This window comes from Pezoporus wallicus, unplaced genomic scaffold, assembly GCF_028554395.1.
Source record: "Pezoporus wallicus isolate ANWC-B61680 ecotype Strahan unplaced genomic scaffold, APGP_CSIRO_Pwel_v1 contig_3058, whole genome shotgun sequence".
NCBI lineage: Eukaryota > Metazoa > Chordata > Aves > Psittaciformes > Psittacidae > Pezoporus > Pezoporus wallicus.
Window position 1 is genome coordinate 6,455,138 of NW_026641153.1, and position 19,147 is coordinate 6,474,284.

General features: G+C 44.1%; 1 protein-coding gene across 2 annotated transcripts; it reads right to left on the reverse strand.

The window, feature by feature from the left end:
- Window positions 1-979: 979 nt before the first annotated feature.
- Window positions 980-18,734, reverse strand: DHTKD1 (dehydrogenase E1 and transketolase domain containing 1). Of its 2 annotated transcripts, XM_057422443.1 has the most exons (17): window positions 18,541-18,733; window positions 15,761-15,916; window positions 14,738-14,949; window positions 12,760-12,954; window positions 12,188-12,457; window positions 11,234-11,405; window positions 10,344-10,542; window positions 9,184-9,496; window positions 7,926-8,010; window positions 7,116-7,255; window positions 6,590-6,740; window positions 5,637-5,743; window positions 4,512-4,676; window positions 4,072-4,154; window positions 2,836-3,005; window positions 2,235-2,320; window positions 980-1,518 (listed from the first exon to the last, which is right to left on the reverse strand). In XM_057422443.1, exons 1-17 carry the CDS (start codon window positions 18,692-18,694, stop codon window positions 1,417-1,419), a joined length of 2,760 nt encoding a protein of 919 aa, XP_057278426.1. In that variant the 5' UTR covers window positions 18,695-18,733; the 3' UTR covers window positions 980-1,416. The 2 variants fall into 2 exon arrangements, with proteins under 2 accessions (XP_057278426.1, XP_057278427.1); XM_057422444.1 differs by lacking the exon at window positions 2,836-3,005 and having other exon boundaries at window positions 18,541-18,734.
- Between the last annotated feature and the right edge of the window lie 413 nt (window positions 18,735-19,147).

Below are 19,147 nucleotides of genomic sequence, written 5' to 3' on the forward strand. Positions count from 1 at the left end.
GGATCCTTAGGAGGTTAGAGTAGGTTTCCTTGGTGGTGGTGAGAGACTGGCCCAGGTTGCCGAGAAGCTGTGGCTGCCCCATCCCTGGCAGTGTTCAAGGCCAGTTTGGAGCAACCCAGGCTAGTGGAAGGGGTTGTAAGGGATTGGAATTGGCTGAGCTTTAACGTCTCTTCCAGCCCAAACCATTCTGTGATTCTACAAAATGCTTGGTTTCCTGATGTGTTTTCTCCCTGTCACCAAGTTACTGCTGTCTTTAATGAACTGCTCAACCTAACATCTCATTCCTTCCATATCTTTTTTTTTCTATTCCCATACTTCTCTCTGAAAACCTGGACCCCCCATAATGCATAACTGCTGCAACACTTCCTGTCTGCCTAGTTAGCTTCTCTGCTATCTAACAGCATGTAAAGCTTCACTTCTACTTGGGTTAATAGCTCCCAAAACTCTTCTGTCCAAGGAGTGGGACCTGCTCAGTTACCCAGGTGGAAAACTGCCTGGTGCATGTCCTCCATGAGCAGAAGAAACAGAGTTAACCTCAAACTCAACGTATGCTTTAGCTTGCTCCTGGTAGCAGTTAGCCATCATGGAAGAATGTGTTCTTGCAGGCAATCTGCATCAACAACACCAACAAAAGCTGCATTGAAGCTCTCCCTCCCAATGGCATGCCTGAGGGCTTCACAGCACATCCATCCAATGGAGAACTTCCAAGGTAGGAGGTAGTGTCACTCTCCAAGCCTCTAGAAACTTCTTTGGCCTCTACAAAACATGGTTCTAAGACATGGCACGATCCCTGCAGCCTGCTTTTAGCCCTGCAAGCTTGATGTGAAAGTACTGCTTCTCCACGTGAGAAAAACAGTGGTGCTTGAAGCCTTCCAGAGACATCCAGCACTGTCCCCCCTAGGAATCCTGCTTCAACCACTCATACACCCAGCAGCTATGCCCAGATTTCATTCCTGGACCATAGGAAAAGAAACACTGCTAGAGAAATGTCTCTCTCCCAGGCATGGGGAAGCATTCATTGAACCAATCAGCACTAACGCTGAGGTGGAAACAGCAACTGTTTCCACACATGCAACTTCCCAGGAAACCATCAAGTGCAAGTAAGCAACCTGACACAAGGTATGTTACAGCCAGCCTCACCCATCTGCCCCCCAGACTGGATTATTTTTATTTATTTAAACTTTTAAAAGATATTGGTAGAAAATACTACAAGACAATGAGAAATATCTACAGTAACAGGCACCACCTCTCAGCTCTAGCTCTTCCCCTGTATGAAAAACTGCTTAATTATTGAAGAACTTGGTTTTTTTTTTTTCCATTTTGGAGAACTAAAGAGTCTTAAGAGTCTGGCTTTTGTTCTTCACAGGAGGAGGCACCAACCATGACTGACACAGGAGTTGTCTGCCCACTGAAGACTTAGATAAATGTCTTAGCAAGGATGTCTTCCTGCTGCTGGTGGTGCAGGGTTCCAATGCCAACTGCTGGGGCTGGTAAAGGAGGTCTGCTCACAAGGCGGAGCTGTAATTGGAGTCCGGAGGAAATTATTAATGAAGCATAAACACAGGATCACATCTCAAGGTCCTCTGATGCCGTGGTGGTGCCTGCTGTCAGATACTGGGCAGTCCCAGCTGGCAGTAATGCAGGAAGTTATCCTGCATCTCCCAAAGACCATGGTTCCAAGAACACTGTAGTACACTCTGCCAGAGTAAAGAGCAGTTTTGGGTTCTCCTCCTACTCACTTCAAGCATGTTGTTTCCTACCTGGGATCTTTCATTATTCCATCTACTTTGACTAAACAGCGGGTAAAAGAAAGCTCCAGTCCTGCTCACCACCACTAAATAATGCTATAAAGGGTAAACTGACAGATGGGAGACTTAGATTAGATCTTAGTAAGAAGTTCTCTGTGAGGGTGGCGAGGCCCTGGAACAGGTTGCCCAGAGAAGCTGTGGCTGCCCCATCCCTGACAGCATTCAAGGCCAGGTTGGACGGGGCTTGGAAACCTGCTGTAGTGGAAGGTGTCCCTACCCATGGTGGGGGGTTGGAATTAGATGGGCTTTAAGGTCCCTTTCGACCCAAACTCTTATGTGATTCTAGAAGCAGCTTAAATTAGAACACAAATTTGGTTTAGGCATCAGGATTATTTTTTTTTGTTTGTTTAAGCACCACAAAAGTTTCAATTCAAGGAGAACTTCCAACTTCCTTTTAAAAACTAAAACACCATAGGGACATCTTACCTTAAGGCCCAGCTGCTTTTCAAACCGTGGTGACACAAAGGACCATGGGCCCATGTTCTCTGGTTCTTCCTGACTCCAGATGAAGGCTAAAGGAAGGACAAGGGTACATTACAAACACTCAGTTTTATCTTCTGAGCAGCTCAAGAAGAATAGCTTTGTCTTTTGTAGCACTTCTGCCTTTTTTGTTTTGGCATTATCTGTACAATCGAGGATTGCCAGATTAAATTCCCTTGCAGGTCAGGTCACAGCTTGCTAAAGTCAAACCAAAAGTAAGTCCACCATTAGGGTATAGTATGGATATATTCTGCTTTTCTACTGCCATTTTCAAAAGCTGCTTAAAGGACTGGACTACAAAGACCAATGCAAAAGCTGCCCAAAATGCTTCTCCTGGACTTTTAGTAGTGCTTTATGGAAGGTAACGAAAAGTTTTTTTAGCACAAGTGGTAAATATCTGTATTATCTCAGTCCAGAAACACTAAATGTATGGGAGGAAAGATCAAAGAGGTAAAAGCCACTACAACTCTTCATCCTAAAAGGCAGGCAACAGATTTAGTTCAGTGCTGAAGCAGTGTAGAAACACAAAGTTAACCATCTGGCTGACCTTTTGCATGACTGTATTTGCCCAGCTCTTGCTGTAGAGCTTCCAGGGGGAAAGGACACAATTCTTCAAGTCTCAGAATAGCCACATTGTGCTGTTTCTGTCCTAGTGTCTCTCTCTGCTTCACCAAAGCATAGTAGTGCTTACCAGAACAGAGCACCACGCGGGTGACACTAAAGGGAAGTAAGAATGTTTCCAATTTAGCATTTTACAGATACTCTATGCAGAACATTTTCACTCTTTCAATCAAAACAACCAGCCAAACTTTAAAGACAACTTTACTGCTATCCTAGACCATCTTTTCTTTACCTTCCCCTCCCTCCTACTCCCCTCCAACAGCTGGCCAACTAACCTTTGGGAGCAGTATGCCAAAGCCCAGAGGTCCCTTTTTGTCAGTCATGAGAAAGTTACCTTACAGTGGGATTTATCTCTCTTAGTTTTAACAACCTAAAAATTAACCACCTAGTTGAAGCTACTCATCTATGTGCTCTCTGTACAGAATAAACCAGAGAGTGAGAGAAGCACCTCCAAAGGACAGTTCTCTTCCATGCCTGCTGGAGACACACAGTACCCCTCCAGCAATAGGTGAGCTCCTGGCTGCCTGACCTTACTGGACAAAAGCAAGGAGCAACTTAAAAAACAACTTCACCACACCACATCAAGACACTTGAGATACTTCCAGCCTTTTGGCTGTGGCTGAGGATGCAAACACCAGGGATGCTGTCAGACTTGGGTACCACCGGGACAAGGACCAGGTAAGAACCTTAGGAGGTAAAAAAAGCCCAAAGGCCACAACTGCCCACTGTGAATCGGATTCTCTAATATCTGAAGGGAGATGCACAGGCAAAAGTTATTATTGCCTTCACTTCATCAGCCCAGGTGTTCCAACAGCACAAGAATTCTGCACCTCTTCATCACATCACATCACAGCTGTTCCCAGTGACTGTCAGCTAATGGACATGGCATGGAACAGCACCATCAGATTAAGAACTATGGTCACAACTCCGCAGCAGCAAGGGCTGAAGGCCAGGACACCTTACTAGTGTGCAGACAGATATGGTAACTACCAACAAGTAAGCAGAAGAAAAGGAGAGAAACAAGTAAAACTAAGTCACCCCCTGTAAAACAACATTTTCCCCTGAAGTCACCTCTTTCATAGCACTTCAGACTTGAGCTGTTAGGTAAGACAAATGGAAAGGACATCCTTTCTGAGCTTTTCCTCTCAGGAAATACAGCTACCTTTTAGGATCTACTGAGGAGTCACCAATGACAGGTTTGAATGTTGTCCTCGGAGCCATTTCTTCGACACTCGATACAGCAGCCTGCATGGGCGAGAGCTGGAAGTTACCAAATCTTGCTGCCTCTTCCCTCAGGCCACAGCTGGGGAGAGGATACCAAGACAGGATTTTGATAAGTACAAAACATAGTGTCTTCCCTCTTCCTCTTATTCCCACTGATGAAGGCTGAGACAATAAGATTCTCAAGAACGCCACCAGATCTAGAGTCAACCTTACTTCTGGCTCACATCCACCCAGCTTTAATACTTAACCTATCCAGCCCCAAACAGGCAAAACCGCACTGATCTGACCCCAAAACAGAGAGAGAACATAGTGGAAGAGAACACAGGAAAGAAGGAAGAAGAAGAGGAAAAACAAAATGAAAAAAAGTTTTCAGCTTACAGGGAGCCTGAGTAACACTTTTGGAGAAGCAACAATGAGAGGTTTCCTGAAGTTTCGGACCATTTGCCGCCGGAGTAAATGGAAATACTGTGCTGGGGTGGTGGGATGGACAACCGACATGTTCACCTGGTCTCCATCAACTCCCTCTTCTGAGCTGTCACACATCTGTACAAGGGGAACACAGCAATACCTTGCCAAGAAGCAAGCAGTGAGCCAAATACACAAGAGAGAATCCAGGCACATAAGGCACACTAACTAACATTAGGGTAGAAGAGCAAATAGCCCAACTCAGACATTGATTGCAAGGGAAGAACAACCTCAGAGAAGAAATGGCTTCAGCATCTAACTGTAAGATTGTATCTGAACTGCCTCCTTCCAGCACACTGTAACCAGGGCGTGACAGTTTTCCTAAGTGGTGAGGTCATGACTTCTTCCTCAGAACAGCAGCATTCCTTTAAACAGGCTCAACCCCTCCTTAAGCCATTACTCAGATGAGAAGGATTTCATTTACGTACTGTAGTTATAAGGGCACAACAGTGGACATTTAGTTGAGTGCTTTTTAAAATGTGACACAGGTTTACTAACTGATATTTAATAGTGTCCAGCATCTGTTTGTATGATCTGTGAATGGTTGCTCAAAAGGGTGACTGTTTCTGATGCCAACACCCAAAATGTTTTCTATCAGAAGTGCTCATAAGAAGTCTGCTGTTCACAGTTCAGCAATTCTGGCTTGCTACTGGACTCTGTGGAACAGCAACATTGCTGAGGAGCAGCAATGAGAACAAGGACAGTGGGCAGTACTGATGCAAGTGGCACTAGGACTGTCTGCAGAGGGTACAGTGCCTCTGCAAGCACTATGCAGATCTCATGTTAGGAAACCTCATGTTGCCACACACCAAAGCTGCTTCCTCACCACATCTAGACCTACAACTTTCCATCACAGTTCCTGCTCTTCCTCCACTTTCAGCCCAGACTGTTCCTATCTCATCATGATGGTATGATCCTGGTATATCACCAGCTTCTGATGTACATCAGGATTGGGACATTTTGCAGCAAGACTCACAGAGCACTGATTGCCAGTGCTGTGATGGGGGATATGCGAACCTAAGAGGTGTGGTGGGGTACCTGTAGGAACCGTTCCATCCGGCAGGACGAGTGCTCAGGGCCTGCACCATCATAGCCATGGGGAAGTAGAATCACTATCCCACTCTGCAGAAGCCATTTTGCCTCACCTGAAAACACACAATGAAGAGGAAGAAAAACATGATTTCCACAGAACATACAGCCACAAAACACATAAATTCGCATAAACTACTCCGGTTTTAGTACTCAGCTAATTTCCACATCATTAGCTACAAGCCTGAAGCACACTGCTGGTGTTTTGCCATGGGATTCCCAACAGTGAAACAGCACATACAGAACAACCTGACATTATCATGTAACTTTGGGCTTCCAGAAGACTGAGCTACTTCAGGGATTACACTCCAATCCAGAAGGTAACTCATCCCAGCTTCAAACACATGGTGAAGGCAGGCGGGCTAAGACAGCCTCCGAGTCTCCATCTGTGATTACAGAGGGAATTCCAGAACTCTGGGAACTTACATACATGTTCCAGCTCAGAGAGATCTTCTATCTGAGCACTCAGAAAAATGCTACAGTCAAACTCAGAGGCCGGTTGTAAGGCATTGTTGTGGGGCTGATTTGTTTTAAATAATCACTATTTTCCTTCTGTATTGCTTCAGAAATTTTTCAGATGCCTTGTGAAGGAAAGGTTCAGCCTAAAAAGCTATCGACCATATACACACAGTAAAATAAAGCTGGGGGTGTGAGAAAGAAAGGCTGTTAATATAATCAACTGTCCTTTTGGAAGGACTGTCTCTGCCAAGGGTGGGTGACTTTCATTTTAGATGGACTGTCTTCAGAGGAAAGCTGCACAGAAGTCAGGACTCACAAGCTCACAAGACTTCTTCAGAAAACAGAATTCTTTTCTCAACATGGTGCCCTTTTAAAGATGAAGTATTTTCTAAAAATGTGCTTAGTAAATGATTTTAAAATATATTAGCTCCTTGTCCACTCACCTCCAGAGATGAAAGTGTCAAATATTATCTGGGCTCCATTAAAGAAGTCTCCAAATTGAGCTTCCCAAATTGGCAGTAACTTAGGGCTCTCAATACTCATTCCATATTCAAAACCAAGCACAGCTTCTTCAGACAAGGGACTGTTACTCACCTAACAAAAGGAAATTGTGGGAAGGGTGGGTGAGGAAGAAGACAACCCCAGGTTAAGAACCTTTGGAACCAGGCACATCAGTGCTAAGCACACCAAGGACATACACTCCTAAAGGCAACTGATGGTCACCTCTTGGTTTTGCTTTGGAATGAAGACACTGAGGGGAAAAGAATAATAGCTGATCTCTCAAGAAAAAGGAAAACCCCCTGTTAAAGAGGATAACTACAAAGAATGTGGGGGCCCCGACAGTTTCTACTCTCTGTATCTGGCGGTTGCCAGAACATACAGGCTACCTACACGTCTCAGCAGCTTTGATATACACATTCTCTTTCAGCATAACTTGAAGCAGGTTGTCTTATGGACCATACAACCTACCTCTAGGAAACCTTTCTGGTCTGGGGACATATGATTCAGGGGAATGTAGGTATCATCTGTTTCTTGGCAAACCAGCATTGCATGGCGTTGGCTAAAGGTTCCTCTGCCAACATCTTGTCCGCTTAGTCTGACATTAAACCCTTGCCAAGCAATAAAACAAAACAGTGGATTAGCAAGTCATTTAAGAAGAAAACACACAGAACAACAACTCCCCACTTCTAAAACATTACTTCTCTTGCTATGTCTCTTCTTTGGTTTCCCCTCATCGGCAACATCAAATACAAGATGGAATTCTTATCCAGCAGCAGCTCCAACTCCCAAGATGTGGGATGTGCCTACAGAGATGCTCAGACACTTCTCTTTTCTCCTCTCTACAGCCAAGAATTATTTTGTGATAAATGATTCAATTTACCGAAGCAAACTGCAAGAAGTGTGTATTCTGTATCATATGTAAATGGAGATATGAATTCAGGCTAGAGCAGATGGAAAAGAAGTAGCAGCATGAAACACCCTCTAGAAGTACCTGGGAGGCCCCATTGATGGCAGCTGCACTGCTCATGTGCTTAGCTCTAAACATAGATGGTTTGGGGGAGTTTTTGGGGGCAGCAATAATTCATTAAGACATTTAGTACTCAATCCACAATTAGCGACATACAGGATTCATATTTACCTTCTCCTACCACCATGCAAATGCTAATTGCCGAATTTATATCAATCAGCTCAACCTTTAGACTTAGAACACTCTAAGAAGTATAATGTTAGACTTTATTGACATCAAAGCACATGGCCTGCTGTCTCGGTGTCTCTTACCTTGGCACAGCAGAGAACCAAATGCTAAAGTTTCAGCTGTTGCCCAGTCCAGCTTTTTTCCTTCCTCCATTTTCTGAACTCTTGACTAAACAAGTAAACAACACAGAAAAGTTAACTCTATTGCCTTTTTCCAACTGTAGCTCTTCTGGTGACACAGATCAATAGTAGAAGCTAAGAAAGAAATAACATGCCATAGAGAGAAATGCTGTATCCCTGCAGCTACCTTAGGAATGGTATACACACAGTCTTAGTGCATCTCATCCTGCAGCAGGTTGCCCTCTGTGATCCTGAGGATCACAGAGCCATGGATGACTCCCGTATTCACTTACCAGTCAATACATTGTGAACTGACAAATGAGATCTTAGTCTGAAACTGCTAAAAATCTCAGCACAGAGTGCACTCTTGACAGGCTTTTGGTTTCCCTGGTTAGCAGTGAGGAAAGACAACAGGCCTATGTATTTCAGTCTCCAGTATTCTGCTCTGTTCTCGCCTGCAGAAATGCAGGCAAAAAAATCGTTAAGAACATCAGTCATCCCAAATACCCAACTCACGGCCTCTTTGCAGCTGCCAACCAGACACTTGCATGTGGTCAGCACCCATCAAAGAGAAATTTTCACATCCCTAAACCAATCCAATTCCTGCACACTCACTTAGCAGCTATCAAAAGCTGTCTGTCAAACTTGACCAGATGTTTATGCTTACATTTGTATATACAAAACATGAACACTCACCACTGGCTTTAGGAACTGTGTGCACTGTAACCAAGTTACTGATTCATTCTCTCATAAAGTACTCATTATAATCATAGAGTACATCAGAGAATCAGAGAATCATAAAATCATAGAATGGCTTGGGTTGGAAAGCACCTTTAAAGATCATGTAGTCCAATCCCCCTGCAGTAAGCAGGGACATCTTCAACTAGATAGCTATATACATGAACTAGATAACTATATAAATGATAGTAACTGATCATAATAGCATCTATTATTTGTGTTTTCTATAAGCCTTTTTATTCATTGCAACCAAATATGGTTGAAATAACAGAAGTATGTGATCAGATCTGGAGGAGAGGACATGTCTGTCTTCAAAACCAGAAGGAAAATGGCATAGTCTCAGCTTTGAAAAGAAAGCAAGCTGTTTATCCTAAAGAATACTATGCTATTCTCTAACTGGCAGCCTTGCAGTGTTTAGAGTTTTTCCTATAACAGGTTGTATCTTTGAGCATCGGGACTAGAAGCATCATTATGCTCTCTGGACCTGTGCATAGGTCTTCAGAAGATGGCTGTGCATCTGGAGCTCTTCAGGCACCTCTACAGACTTGGCTCCAATAAACTGCAGCAGAGGTACAGGCATCCCTGTGTCCCAAGTTGTGATTGTAGCAGAAGGCTCAATGAGGCCTTTCCACTGAGCCTGCAGGTTGGTAGGAGGTGGACTATATAAAGTCATGTTGGTGAGATGATCATTCAGTTTAGAGTAGTATGTCGTCTTTATCTCAGACACTTCAACCTCAGTCATGAGCCCAGCAGCAATGAGGTGTTCTGCATACGTGTCCGGGATACTCTTACGCGATCTATCAGGAAAGGAAACAAACTGCATACACTTTGATCCTGAAAACAGTATCACTGCAGAACAAGGAAATACCATCTTACTACTGTCACGTACTGCAGAAAACTAAAATAAAGTATGTCCTGGTGCATTATACTCATTTGCATCAAATTTGCTTTCCTGGCACCTCCAGAAAGATAATAATTCTCTGTTGGATATGTGCTTTACAGTTCTTTATTTTAAAAAGTGCCTGTAGTTGACAGTTAGAGGTAAAAGGAAGTCAAACAAACCCTCCCAGTTAGACTGACTCTGTGCTACCATGCGTATTTTCTTCAGGCAAATTGACAGTAGGATTTCAGTATTGGCTGAGAATCAAGCCATCCATCCTATAAACGCTTCACCTAAAACACCAGAATTCAGTGGCCAGTAAATTTTCATGTGTATTTTAATCTGGGGATAAGGAAAGAACCTGAATATATTTAAATACTTGTCAAGATGAGTCCCCATTGGAATCAACAGAACCAGGCAAAGATGAGACAAACATTGTACTGGCTTCCTGCCCCCTCTTCCACATTATCTACACAGAAGATAATGGGACACACAAGACGTCTTTGCCTTCTGACTACTAGCAATCGTGAGCTTGAAATTCAAGGGCTATGTACAAGACTGCTCCCCAAGAGACATCAAGCTTCATATTCAAGAACTCCCACCTTAGCCAAGGGCTGCTGACAGTGTACCTCCACTTACATAAATAACTTGTAAGTAAGGCAAAGAATCTTCATTATACTGCAATAGGAGTCCTCCTATTGCAGTAGCAGGTGTAGGCACAGGTAAGTTTTGGGTTCCCCATCAGGTGATGATGTTGCCCTTACCTGATGATTCTGTACATGCTGGGATTTGTGAAGAATGGCTCATCAAGTTCATTGTGGCCCCACTGCCTGTAGCACAGCAGGTCAACTATCACATCCCTGCGGAACTGGCGCTGGTACTCAACAGCCAGTCGTGTGGCACGGACAACTTCTTCAGGATCATCCCCATTCACATGGATAACTGCACATCCAACAATTTTACCTGCCAGGGAATCAAAACATAACAGTAATTGCACCCAACCCCTTCCAAAGAAAGCTGACATACACCTACTCTGCCAAAAACTACAGACAACTCATGTGAGTGTATTTAACAGAAACAAATCTACAAAAGATGCTAAGACAAGAGCTAGGATAAGCTGTAGGAGTCTTCCCTGAGAGAAAGTGCAGTTAGTTCAAACTGTTGTACTTGTGATAGTTTGAGCACAACTTTTTTACCAGCACTAAATTCCCCAACACTTTCTCTACACAGTTCCTGCATCTTATTAATATGCATGGAGTATGTGGGGAATTGGAGTTTTGTTTCCTTCTTTTCCTAAGCCATCACTAATATGAATTCAAAGCTGGAGAGGGACTTTTGACAAGGGCATGCAGAGATAGGACAAAGGGGAATGGCTTTAAATTGGAAGAAGGTAGATTTAGATTAGATATTAGGAAGAAATTCTTCCCTATGAGGGTGGTGAAACACTGGCACAGGTTGCCAGAGAAGCTGTGGCTGCCCCATTCCTGACAGTGTTCAAGGCCAGGCTGGACAGGGCTTGGAGCAACCTGCTGTAGTGGAAGGTGTCTCTGACCATGGCAGGGGGTTGGAACTGGATGAGCTTCAGGGTCTCTTCCAACCCAAACCATTCTGTGATTCTATGATGATTCTATGACTCTGATTCAACTATACATACCAATATCACTACAGTACAGAGATGATCTTCCTCTCTCTGGAGGAGTAGTATAGCCCAGCTGGTTATTAACAATCAAGTGGATGCTCCCACCAACTCTGAAATGTGGTAGATTAGAAAGGGTCAGTGTTTCAGGAACAATCCCTTGCCCAGAAAAGGCAGCGTCACCATGAACCTACATTAGGGAAGAAGATGGGAAAATCTCATTAGAAAACACTGAGGGAACAGAAAATCAAATCCATAACTCATTAAGACAGACCTTTTAAGTTGAGTAGGTAGAACAGATATAGTTTCAGCTGGATGCACTTCTTAACCCCTTTCAGACTTCCATTTTAATGATTTAAGAGTTTACTTAGGCTTATTGCTAACACAAGTTCATAGCAGTCAACATCTGTACATGACTGCCTGATGTAATCCGTGCCTGGAACTGACCTATAATCTGTTGTACTTGCCCACCAGTGAAGTCATCTGACTGCAAGTATCATGGCTATAGCAAAGCTGCAGCAGTCAGTAGCAAGTCACTGACCACTGAACAAAAGAGAGCCAGTCACCAAAACATTCACTACATGCTTTGCTTGAAAGTTAAACGCCTACTCCCACCTGGTGATAGCTCTTCTCCCATTTAATTTAAAAGGCAGTTAACAGTGGTAGTTTAAATGCAAAAGTGGTTTGTGAGGAAAAGCACATGTGGTTCTCAGTGCAGAGTATTATTAAAATACAGGAAGGTAGTAGAATCAGTTCTTCTGAAAACCTAGAAGTAGAACTGTTTAAATGCCAGTGTCACCACACATCACCTGGAAATCTTCCTCACCCCCTTCTTTCTCCATAAAGTGGATCCCAGTTCTTGATACTCTACACTAATTCACTTTTGATTGATATTTCTGTATACACCACCTCCTTTCACATGCTAGTCCAGGAAGTCTTACAAAGATCAGTTACAAATTGTAAGCAAAATACCTGCAGGCAAATAACTTTGTCTCCAGGCTGTGCAGAGCTCTCCAGGGAGTAATCTCCATCAAGCAGAGTCTGTTGCCTTCCTCGTGTCTTGCCCATGGCCACTGGATTGATGGCTTCTAAATGCGAGGGGTTAGGTAGCAAGGTGACATGCACAGGCCTGTGGGAACCGAAGTCAAGATCTACAGAAGACGTCAGGTGGGAAAGAACATCCCCAATGGCTGCTGAATTATCTGGGAACTCACTCAAACCACGCATCTTCCGGAACATGAGCTGCATGGAAACACATTTGGTTAAAATGCCTTTTCAGATTCATTGACACATTGAAAGAAAAGCATTTATAGAACTTACTCGCGAAATTGCAGGATGCTTCTGGTAAGAGCACATAAATCCCTTCATTAGGGTTAACAGTCTCCTGCAGGCATTTGGCTGAAGTGCTGACAGGAGGGGAAAACACTCTCACACAGCTAACTTCTATTGCTCCAGCATTTGCAACATAACAAACTTCTGGAGTTTTATTTTATTGCAAATAAACCTGACATAAAACAACTGTCAATGAGATTATAAATCTTTACCTCAGGTGGAAGCTGAAGTAAACCTGTGAGAAGATTAAGTCTTCCACGATGAGGCATTCCAAGAATGATATCTGTCACCCCACTGTATGCACACATCTTGAACAACTCATGGAAGAAACCCATCATGCTCTCTGCTCCTTCACCACCATAACGCTTCACTGTGGCAAACTTTGTAGCTAAGAAGTGATCAAACTCCTATTAAAACCAGGGAAGATTCAGCATTAGGCTATTTTAAGCAGCAGTCTTCTATTTATAAAATTGAAATAGAATAGTGTACCTTTAAGGCATTCAAACCTAAGCATTCCCCTAGAAAGTCTCAGCTCATTCTCCACTCACACAGTCTAAGAACAGAAGTCATGATGACTACAAGAAATCAGTGTTTCTCTTCTCTTGAGCAGAAAAATGTTGGATTGAGGACCAAACTTTCTCTAACATGGAAGGAGATGCATGAACAAACACATCACCAGAGCAATTTACAAATTTCTTGATAGTTTAGCTATTTTGGGTCAAAATTAAGGAATGGTATTCTTCTACAGTATAGATCTTAACTATCCTGAGATGCAAAGTGCTGGGAAGCACAGCATTCCAGTTGATTACTATTAGACACATTCCTTAGTACACAGGTCAAAGGATGCTTGAGAGAAGAAACTAATCTATATTTACATCATCTTCCTCTCACTTCACTCATCTACTCCTAGAGAGCTCTCTAAGTGACAAAATTTTGGAAGAACTGGATGTGTCTGTAGTGTTTTACAACTGAAGACTGAAAATAAACGAAGTCTGTAAGCAAAGACTCAGCCACAGCCAAAGATCTGAGCCAACTGCTCAACACCTTCTACTAAAGCAACATTTAGTTCTAAGGAATAATGTATACAAAACTAATCACACATAGAAGCAGTTTTTCCTGTCAAGGTTAAATTCTACACTTTAAGTGTACTTCTGGACATACTGAAATCAAAATAGGGCTCATCAAGGTTCCAGTTTTAACCTCCTGTGTCACCCTCAAATTCCTCCAACTGCCAAAGAGGCAAGAAAAATACAAAATGTGCCATATATTTTTCATATATTTAGTCATTTAACACTCCTTCCACTTGGAAAACTGGAAACAGGGACACCTTCACAGATCCTGCTCTTCTACCTTTCTGTCCTTCTGGATAATACAGGGAGAAAAGGGGGGGAGGGGGGGTAGGGAAAGAAAAACATTCACACTACGGAAGTATTTGAATAAATTTTCTCTAAACATTTTGCAAGTACGTAATTCTTTCACTTCCGTACAGAACGAATTGAACAAAGGCTCCTTTGCAGAAAAACAGCATTGTTACCAGTGCTACATGGCTAAAAACTCTGTCCAATTCTTGTTTTGTTCTCCCAAAACCTTAAGAGACATCATACTTTAAAGGTAGTATAACAGATTATCATGAGGGTGAAAGGAAAACAGAACAGCTACATTAAAGCACAAAATGTCACAGAGCTCTGCTCAACCTTCCCTTCCCAGCAGTAATATTTAATATAAGCTGTCAGATCAGCCTAAGAGAATCTCACTTTTGAAGACTGATTACTCATGGGTTTGGAGGGCCATTATTTGTGTCTCTGGATGATAAAGACCACGTGTTACAAGAATCCATATTACACACAATATATGTTCTAACTAGTTCTAAAAGCCTTTGGGGTTTGGAACTGGCTGGAAATATTTTCCTAGAAATAATTTCCAAAGTAATCAATACAAACCAAAAGGTATCACTATTTGTTTCAATAATGGGTGCTAAGCAGGTACAGCATCAACCTCCACTAAGTGCTATACACTGCATTTGTGTAGAGCACTTCTTCAAGCAAAACCTTGTACTTCTCCTCTTGCACACTCTGTCAAAGCCTTTCAGGACAGTGATTGTTCTTTTCCTGCATGAATAATGTCTGGAGTATTAAAGAGCTCATTACAGACTTCACGACTATCACAATCCAATAGCAGCGAACAAGGCACCTGGGACTCCAACATCAGTTTGCACAAGTGTTTCTTCTCTTCAGGTGTAAATGCTTCCTGTTTTAGCTCTTCAAACCTTTTAGCAAACCATTCTCTCTCCTCCAAAGTTGGAAGCTGGCTTGTTTCTATGGAAATATGCCCACAGAATATATGGTCCAGGTAAGCCAACACATCTTCTAGGGAAGCCTCTTCTTTTCCCATGTTTAGAAGCCCTGGTGGGAAATAAATGTTTTTAGCATTTTGGGGGAGGAGGGAGAAGCACCGAGACAAAAACTGTTGTCCTACAATTACATTAACATTTTGAGTGTATAAATTAATGTCTTGTCTTCCTTTTCTTCACTTAAAAAAAAAACTCAAATCATTTTATGTGCACACTTCAGTGTTACTCAGATGAGGGTCTCTTGCTTATTTATGAGTAAGGTACTCAAAATCATGAGCTATATTATGCTTATTTATAAGATGCTCAAAATTATTACGAGTAAAGTGCTCAAAACGTCTTTCTGAAAGAGTTTACTATGAATGACCCAAAGCCCCTGTTTGTGTGACTCAGTACAGCACTCATGGCACAGACAGATGAGCTCCAGTCCAGCTTCATCACAAGTACATAAGCCCTGTTTTGCAGATGGAGAAAATAAAGCACAGAGACCCTCCTTTGTTCAAGGTCACAGCAAGAATCTAAGAGATCCAAGAAAACACAAGGCTTGACTTCTGCCCCAGTGCCCTGACAGCTTCACTACAGTGTTAAGTATTATAGTAAATCACAGAATGTTACAGCAACAAAAGAAATTAATCTGTAACCTCAGGAGCTGTAAGAACAAGAAAGAATTTTCATGATTTCCAAAGATGCTAGAAGGTAGCCACGCCATTTCTGCAACATATAAATAAGCTCAGGTTAACAATTTTCAGTCCAACAGTTCACTACTGATTGAACCATCACTCAGTATTTGGCTCTTCTGCAGAGGCCACAGCCTCTCAATAAATCACCCCTGAAGAGAACTTGCTGTGCTAAGGCTGCAGACATACCTGTAGTAATGAGAGGCCCCTGAAGAACATCAGCCAGTTCCTGGATTTCGGGTACTGTGTTCATAACAGCTTGGCCAGCAAACAGTGGGTTTATTTTGGCTGCCTTGTGGCCATGTTCAGTGTATGCAGTTATTAAACGAGCAAGAGCATGGTCGACTGAAACAAAAAGAAAGCAGAACAGTACCACACACATGCTCATACTTCATCCATTTACAGCACGAATACAGGAGTAATCTGACCGCTGATAATCATCAAGATTCTGGCTGCAAAGAAAGTTCTTCTAAGCAGTTTTTACCTTATCACCCCACAACAGCTCCCATCATCAAACTGCTAAATCTGCTCACCCATCCAATTCACAAGTGAGTGCACTCTGATTTCCCCCACAGCTCCCCTCATAGTTAAGCTCCTGTAAACATATGCAAAACTACGTCATTTTCATAGAATCATATCATAGCATCCCAGACTGATTTGGGTTGGAAGGGACCTTAAAGCTTATCCAGCTCCAAGCCCCTGCCACAGGCAGGGACACCTTCCACTAGAGCAGGCTGCTCCAAGCCCCGTCCAACCCGGCCTTGAACACTGTCAGGGATGGGGCAGCCACAGCTTCTCTGGGCACCCTGTGCCAGCGCCTCAGCACCCTCACAGGAAAGAGCTGCTTTCTTATATCTAACCTTAATCTCCCCTCTTCCAGTTTAACGCCATTCCCCATGTCCTGTTCTTACATGGCCTTGTAAAAAGCCCCTCTACAGATTTCTTGTCAGCCCCTTTAGGCACCGGAAGCTGCTTTAAGGTCTCCCTGAAGCCTTTTATTCTCCAGGCTGAACAAGCCCCACTCTCAGCCTGTCTTCATATGAACATCCATAGGAAACTTGCTTTGAATCTCTTTACAACAGGTACATCCAACTTGAGAATGGTACACTACGAGACTGCAAAGTCTTATTTCATCAACCAACTCCATCATACCACTTAGGCTTCCCTGTTCCTTGCTGACAGGAGGATAAGGTCTTAACAATAAGTCAGGTCCTATGAATTCAAACAACAAAAAAAATCCTGCATCTTCAGAAGGCACCACCCAACAGCACATGCATGTGCTGAGCCAGGCATACTAAAAACTCTAATTTGTGGACATTTTTCAACACACACCAGCAACACACAGTTACAACCATTTCACATCAACGTCAAAACTACTACTGACATACGCAAAACTGAACCAGCTGAAAGGTCATGTACACAACGTTACTGTCACAGAGCACACACCACAGACCAGGTCAATAAACTGTACACCAATCACAGCAAAAATCTGCTACAAATCAATGATATGAACCAGTTAATAAAGCATTTCTAATGTCTATGCTGATAAAAAAGTGTGCTGTGTTGGGTCTGAAGACTTTCACTTTCCAAACTAATGTGATTTCTGAGACCACTTCACAAAGTTATTTCTCTGATACTTGTATTCCCGTTGCTAGCACTCTGCTGCAGCTATTACATTCACACAGTCAGCCTGTTCAAATCTAGTCCTTTTCCCTAACATGTTCTACAATTTAAGAGCAGAACCTTTACATCTTCCATGTGCCAAAAACACCTTAACATCTCGGCAAGAAAGTCCTTTAAAGCAATTTAGAACTATTGATTTAACAATATATTAACCCTTTTCATGCTTAACAAGGAGGCTGCTTAGAGATGGGACTCAGCATCCAGGAGATAACAAACTGGTTTCACACCTACTTGTGTGCAACTGGCTTAATTCCTAGAGCCTCCTGAAGTGCTAATGCAGGGATGACACTCCTACCCCTGAGAGTTTTCTGCTTGAAGTTATTTTTCTACTATAAAACTGAGCTGAAAGCATCAACAGGAGACAGTTATCTGTACTCAGCTATTCAAATACTCAGCTAGTTCAAGCACCTCAGTGGGCTGGAGCAGCTCTGCTCTGGAGCCAGGCTGAGGGAGCTGGGCTGGTTCAGCCTGGAGAAGAGAAGACTCCTTAAGGAGAGACCTTAGAGCAGCTCCAGTGCCTAAAGGGGCTACAGGAAACCTGGAGAGGGGCTTTGGACAAGGGCCTGTAGGGACAGGACAAGGGGAATGGCTTTAACCTGCCAGAGGGGAGACTGAGATGAGCTCTTAGGCAGAAGTTCTTCCCTGTGAGGGTGCTGAGGCGCTGGCACAGGGTGCCCAGAGAAGCTGTGGCTGCCCCATCCCTGGCAGTGTTCAAGGCCAGGCTGGACACAGGGGTTTGGAGCAACCTGCTCTAGGGGAAGGTGTCCCTGCCTGTGGCAGGGGGTTGGCACTGGAGGAGCTTTAAGGTCCCTTCCAACACTAACCAGTCTGGGATTCTATTAATATAAACAAAGAAAACCATAGGGGCATGGTACGGGTACTTTTAGGAGCAGTAAAACTCCACAACAGCCCATAACTAACTCCCACAGCGGGCGCACTCACACTCACTTCAGTCCCTGGAGCTGGCCTCCGTACCACCAGGCTTCCCGGGAAACAACGCCAGTGGCTTCGCGGGGCGGATCCAGGCGCCCTCAGCCCCTTAAGTACAAAGCGCTTCAAACCGAAGCTTCAACGCCCTCGGACCGGGGGCCCCCCAGGGTCCGCGGGGCCGTCGCCTCCCTACGGCGAGCATGGGGCTGCCCAGCAGAGCCCGACCCACCCTGTGGGAACCCAGCTCCCTCCGAGACGCGGCGGGACAAGCGGCACCCCCTCTCCGGGACACTCCCCACCGCCCTCCCCTCAGCGCAGTCCCGGTGGGAAGGGAGTTGGAGACGGGAGTGCCCGACCTGCTCTGCCGCTCGCCCCGGCACCGCGCAACTCCGCCGTCCGCCTGCTGACCGCCTTCCGCGGCTTATAACCGTAGACACCGCGCTCGGTGCGGTACCAACGCCTCAGGCCGCCCCGCCACAGAGCGCAAAGCACAGACCCCGCCGCCGCCATGGCTGCCTTCAGCCAACGGCCGGCCGCGCCGCCGCCACCACCCCCAAGAGAGGTGGAGCCGCCGCTTCCCGCCCCGCGCCCGCAACCTGCGGTGGCCCGTGAGGGGCCGGTCCGTGTGCACGTCCGCTAGCTCCGACCGCCCAGGTGCTTCTTGGAGCCCTTCAGCACCTGCAGGAGCGCATTCCAGCATGTCCCATTGAAAGTGCCTAAGCTCCCTATGAAACGCTCTCCTGAAATGTATCACAGCTTAATCCTCAGTGTATGGTATGCTGGGGAGAGGTTAGATTGGGAAAGACATAATAACCTCATCTCCTCTGGAAAATTACCAAAAAAACGCATGAGTTATAGGGAAACAAAGTTTTAACAAAATCTAAAAGCTTCATCTAAAGGTTTCAGGTGCCTGTGAACCATTTCCAAACGCATGAATCAGAGTTCATTGAGTCACAGAATCCC

Coding starts and splice junctions, on each gene's coding strand:
- DHTKD1 (XM_057422443.1), bottom strand. CDS start 18,694: ATGGCGGCGGCGGGGTCTGTGCTTTGCGCTCTGTGGCGGGGCGGCCTG. Junction 4,155..4,511: donor AAGTGTTACTCAGGCTCCCT/GTAAGCTGAAAA, acceptor TCGCCCATGCAG/GCTGCTGTATCGAGTGTCGA. Junction 2,321..2,835: donor CAAATACAGTCATGCAAAAG/GTCAGCCAGATG, acceptor TCCTTCCTTTAG/CCTTCATCTGGAGTCAGGAA.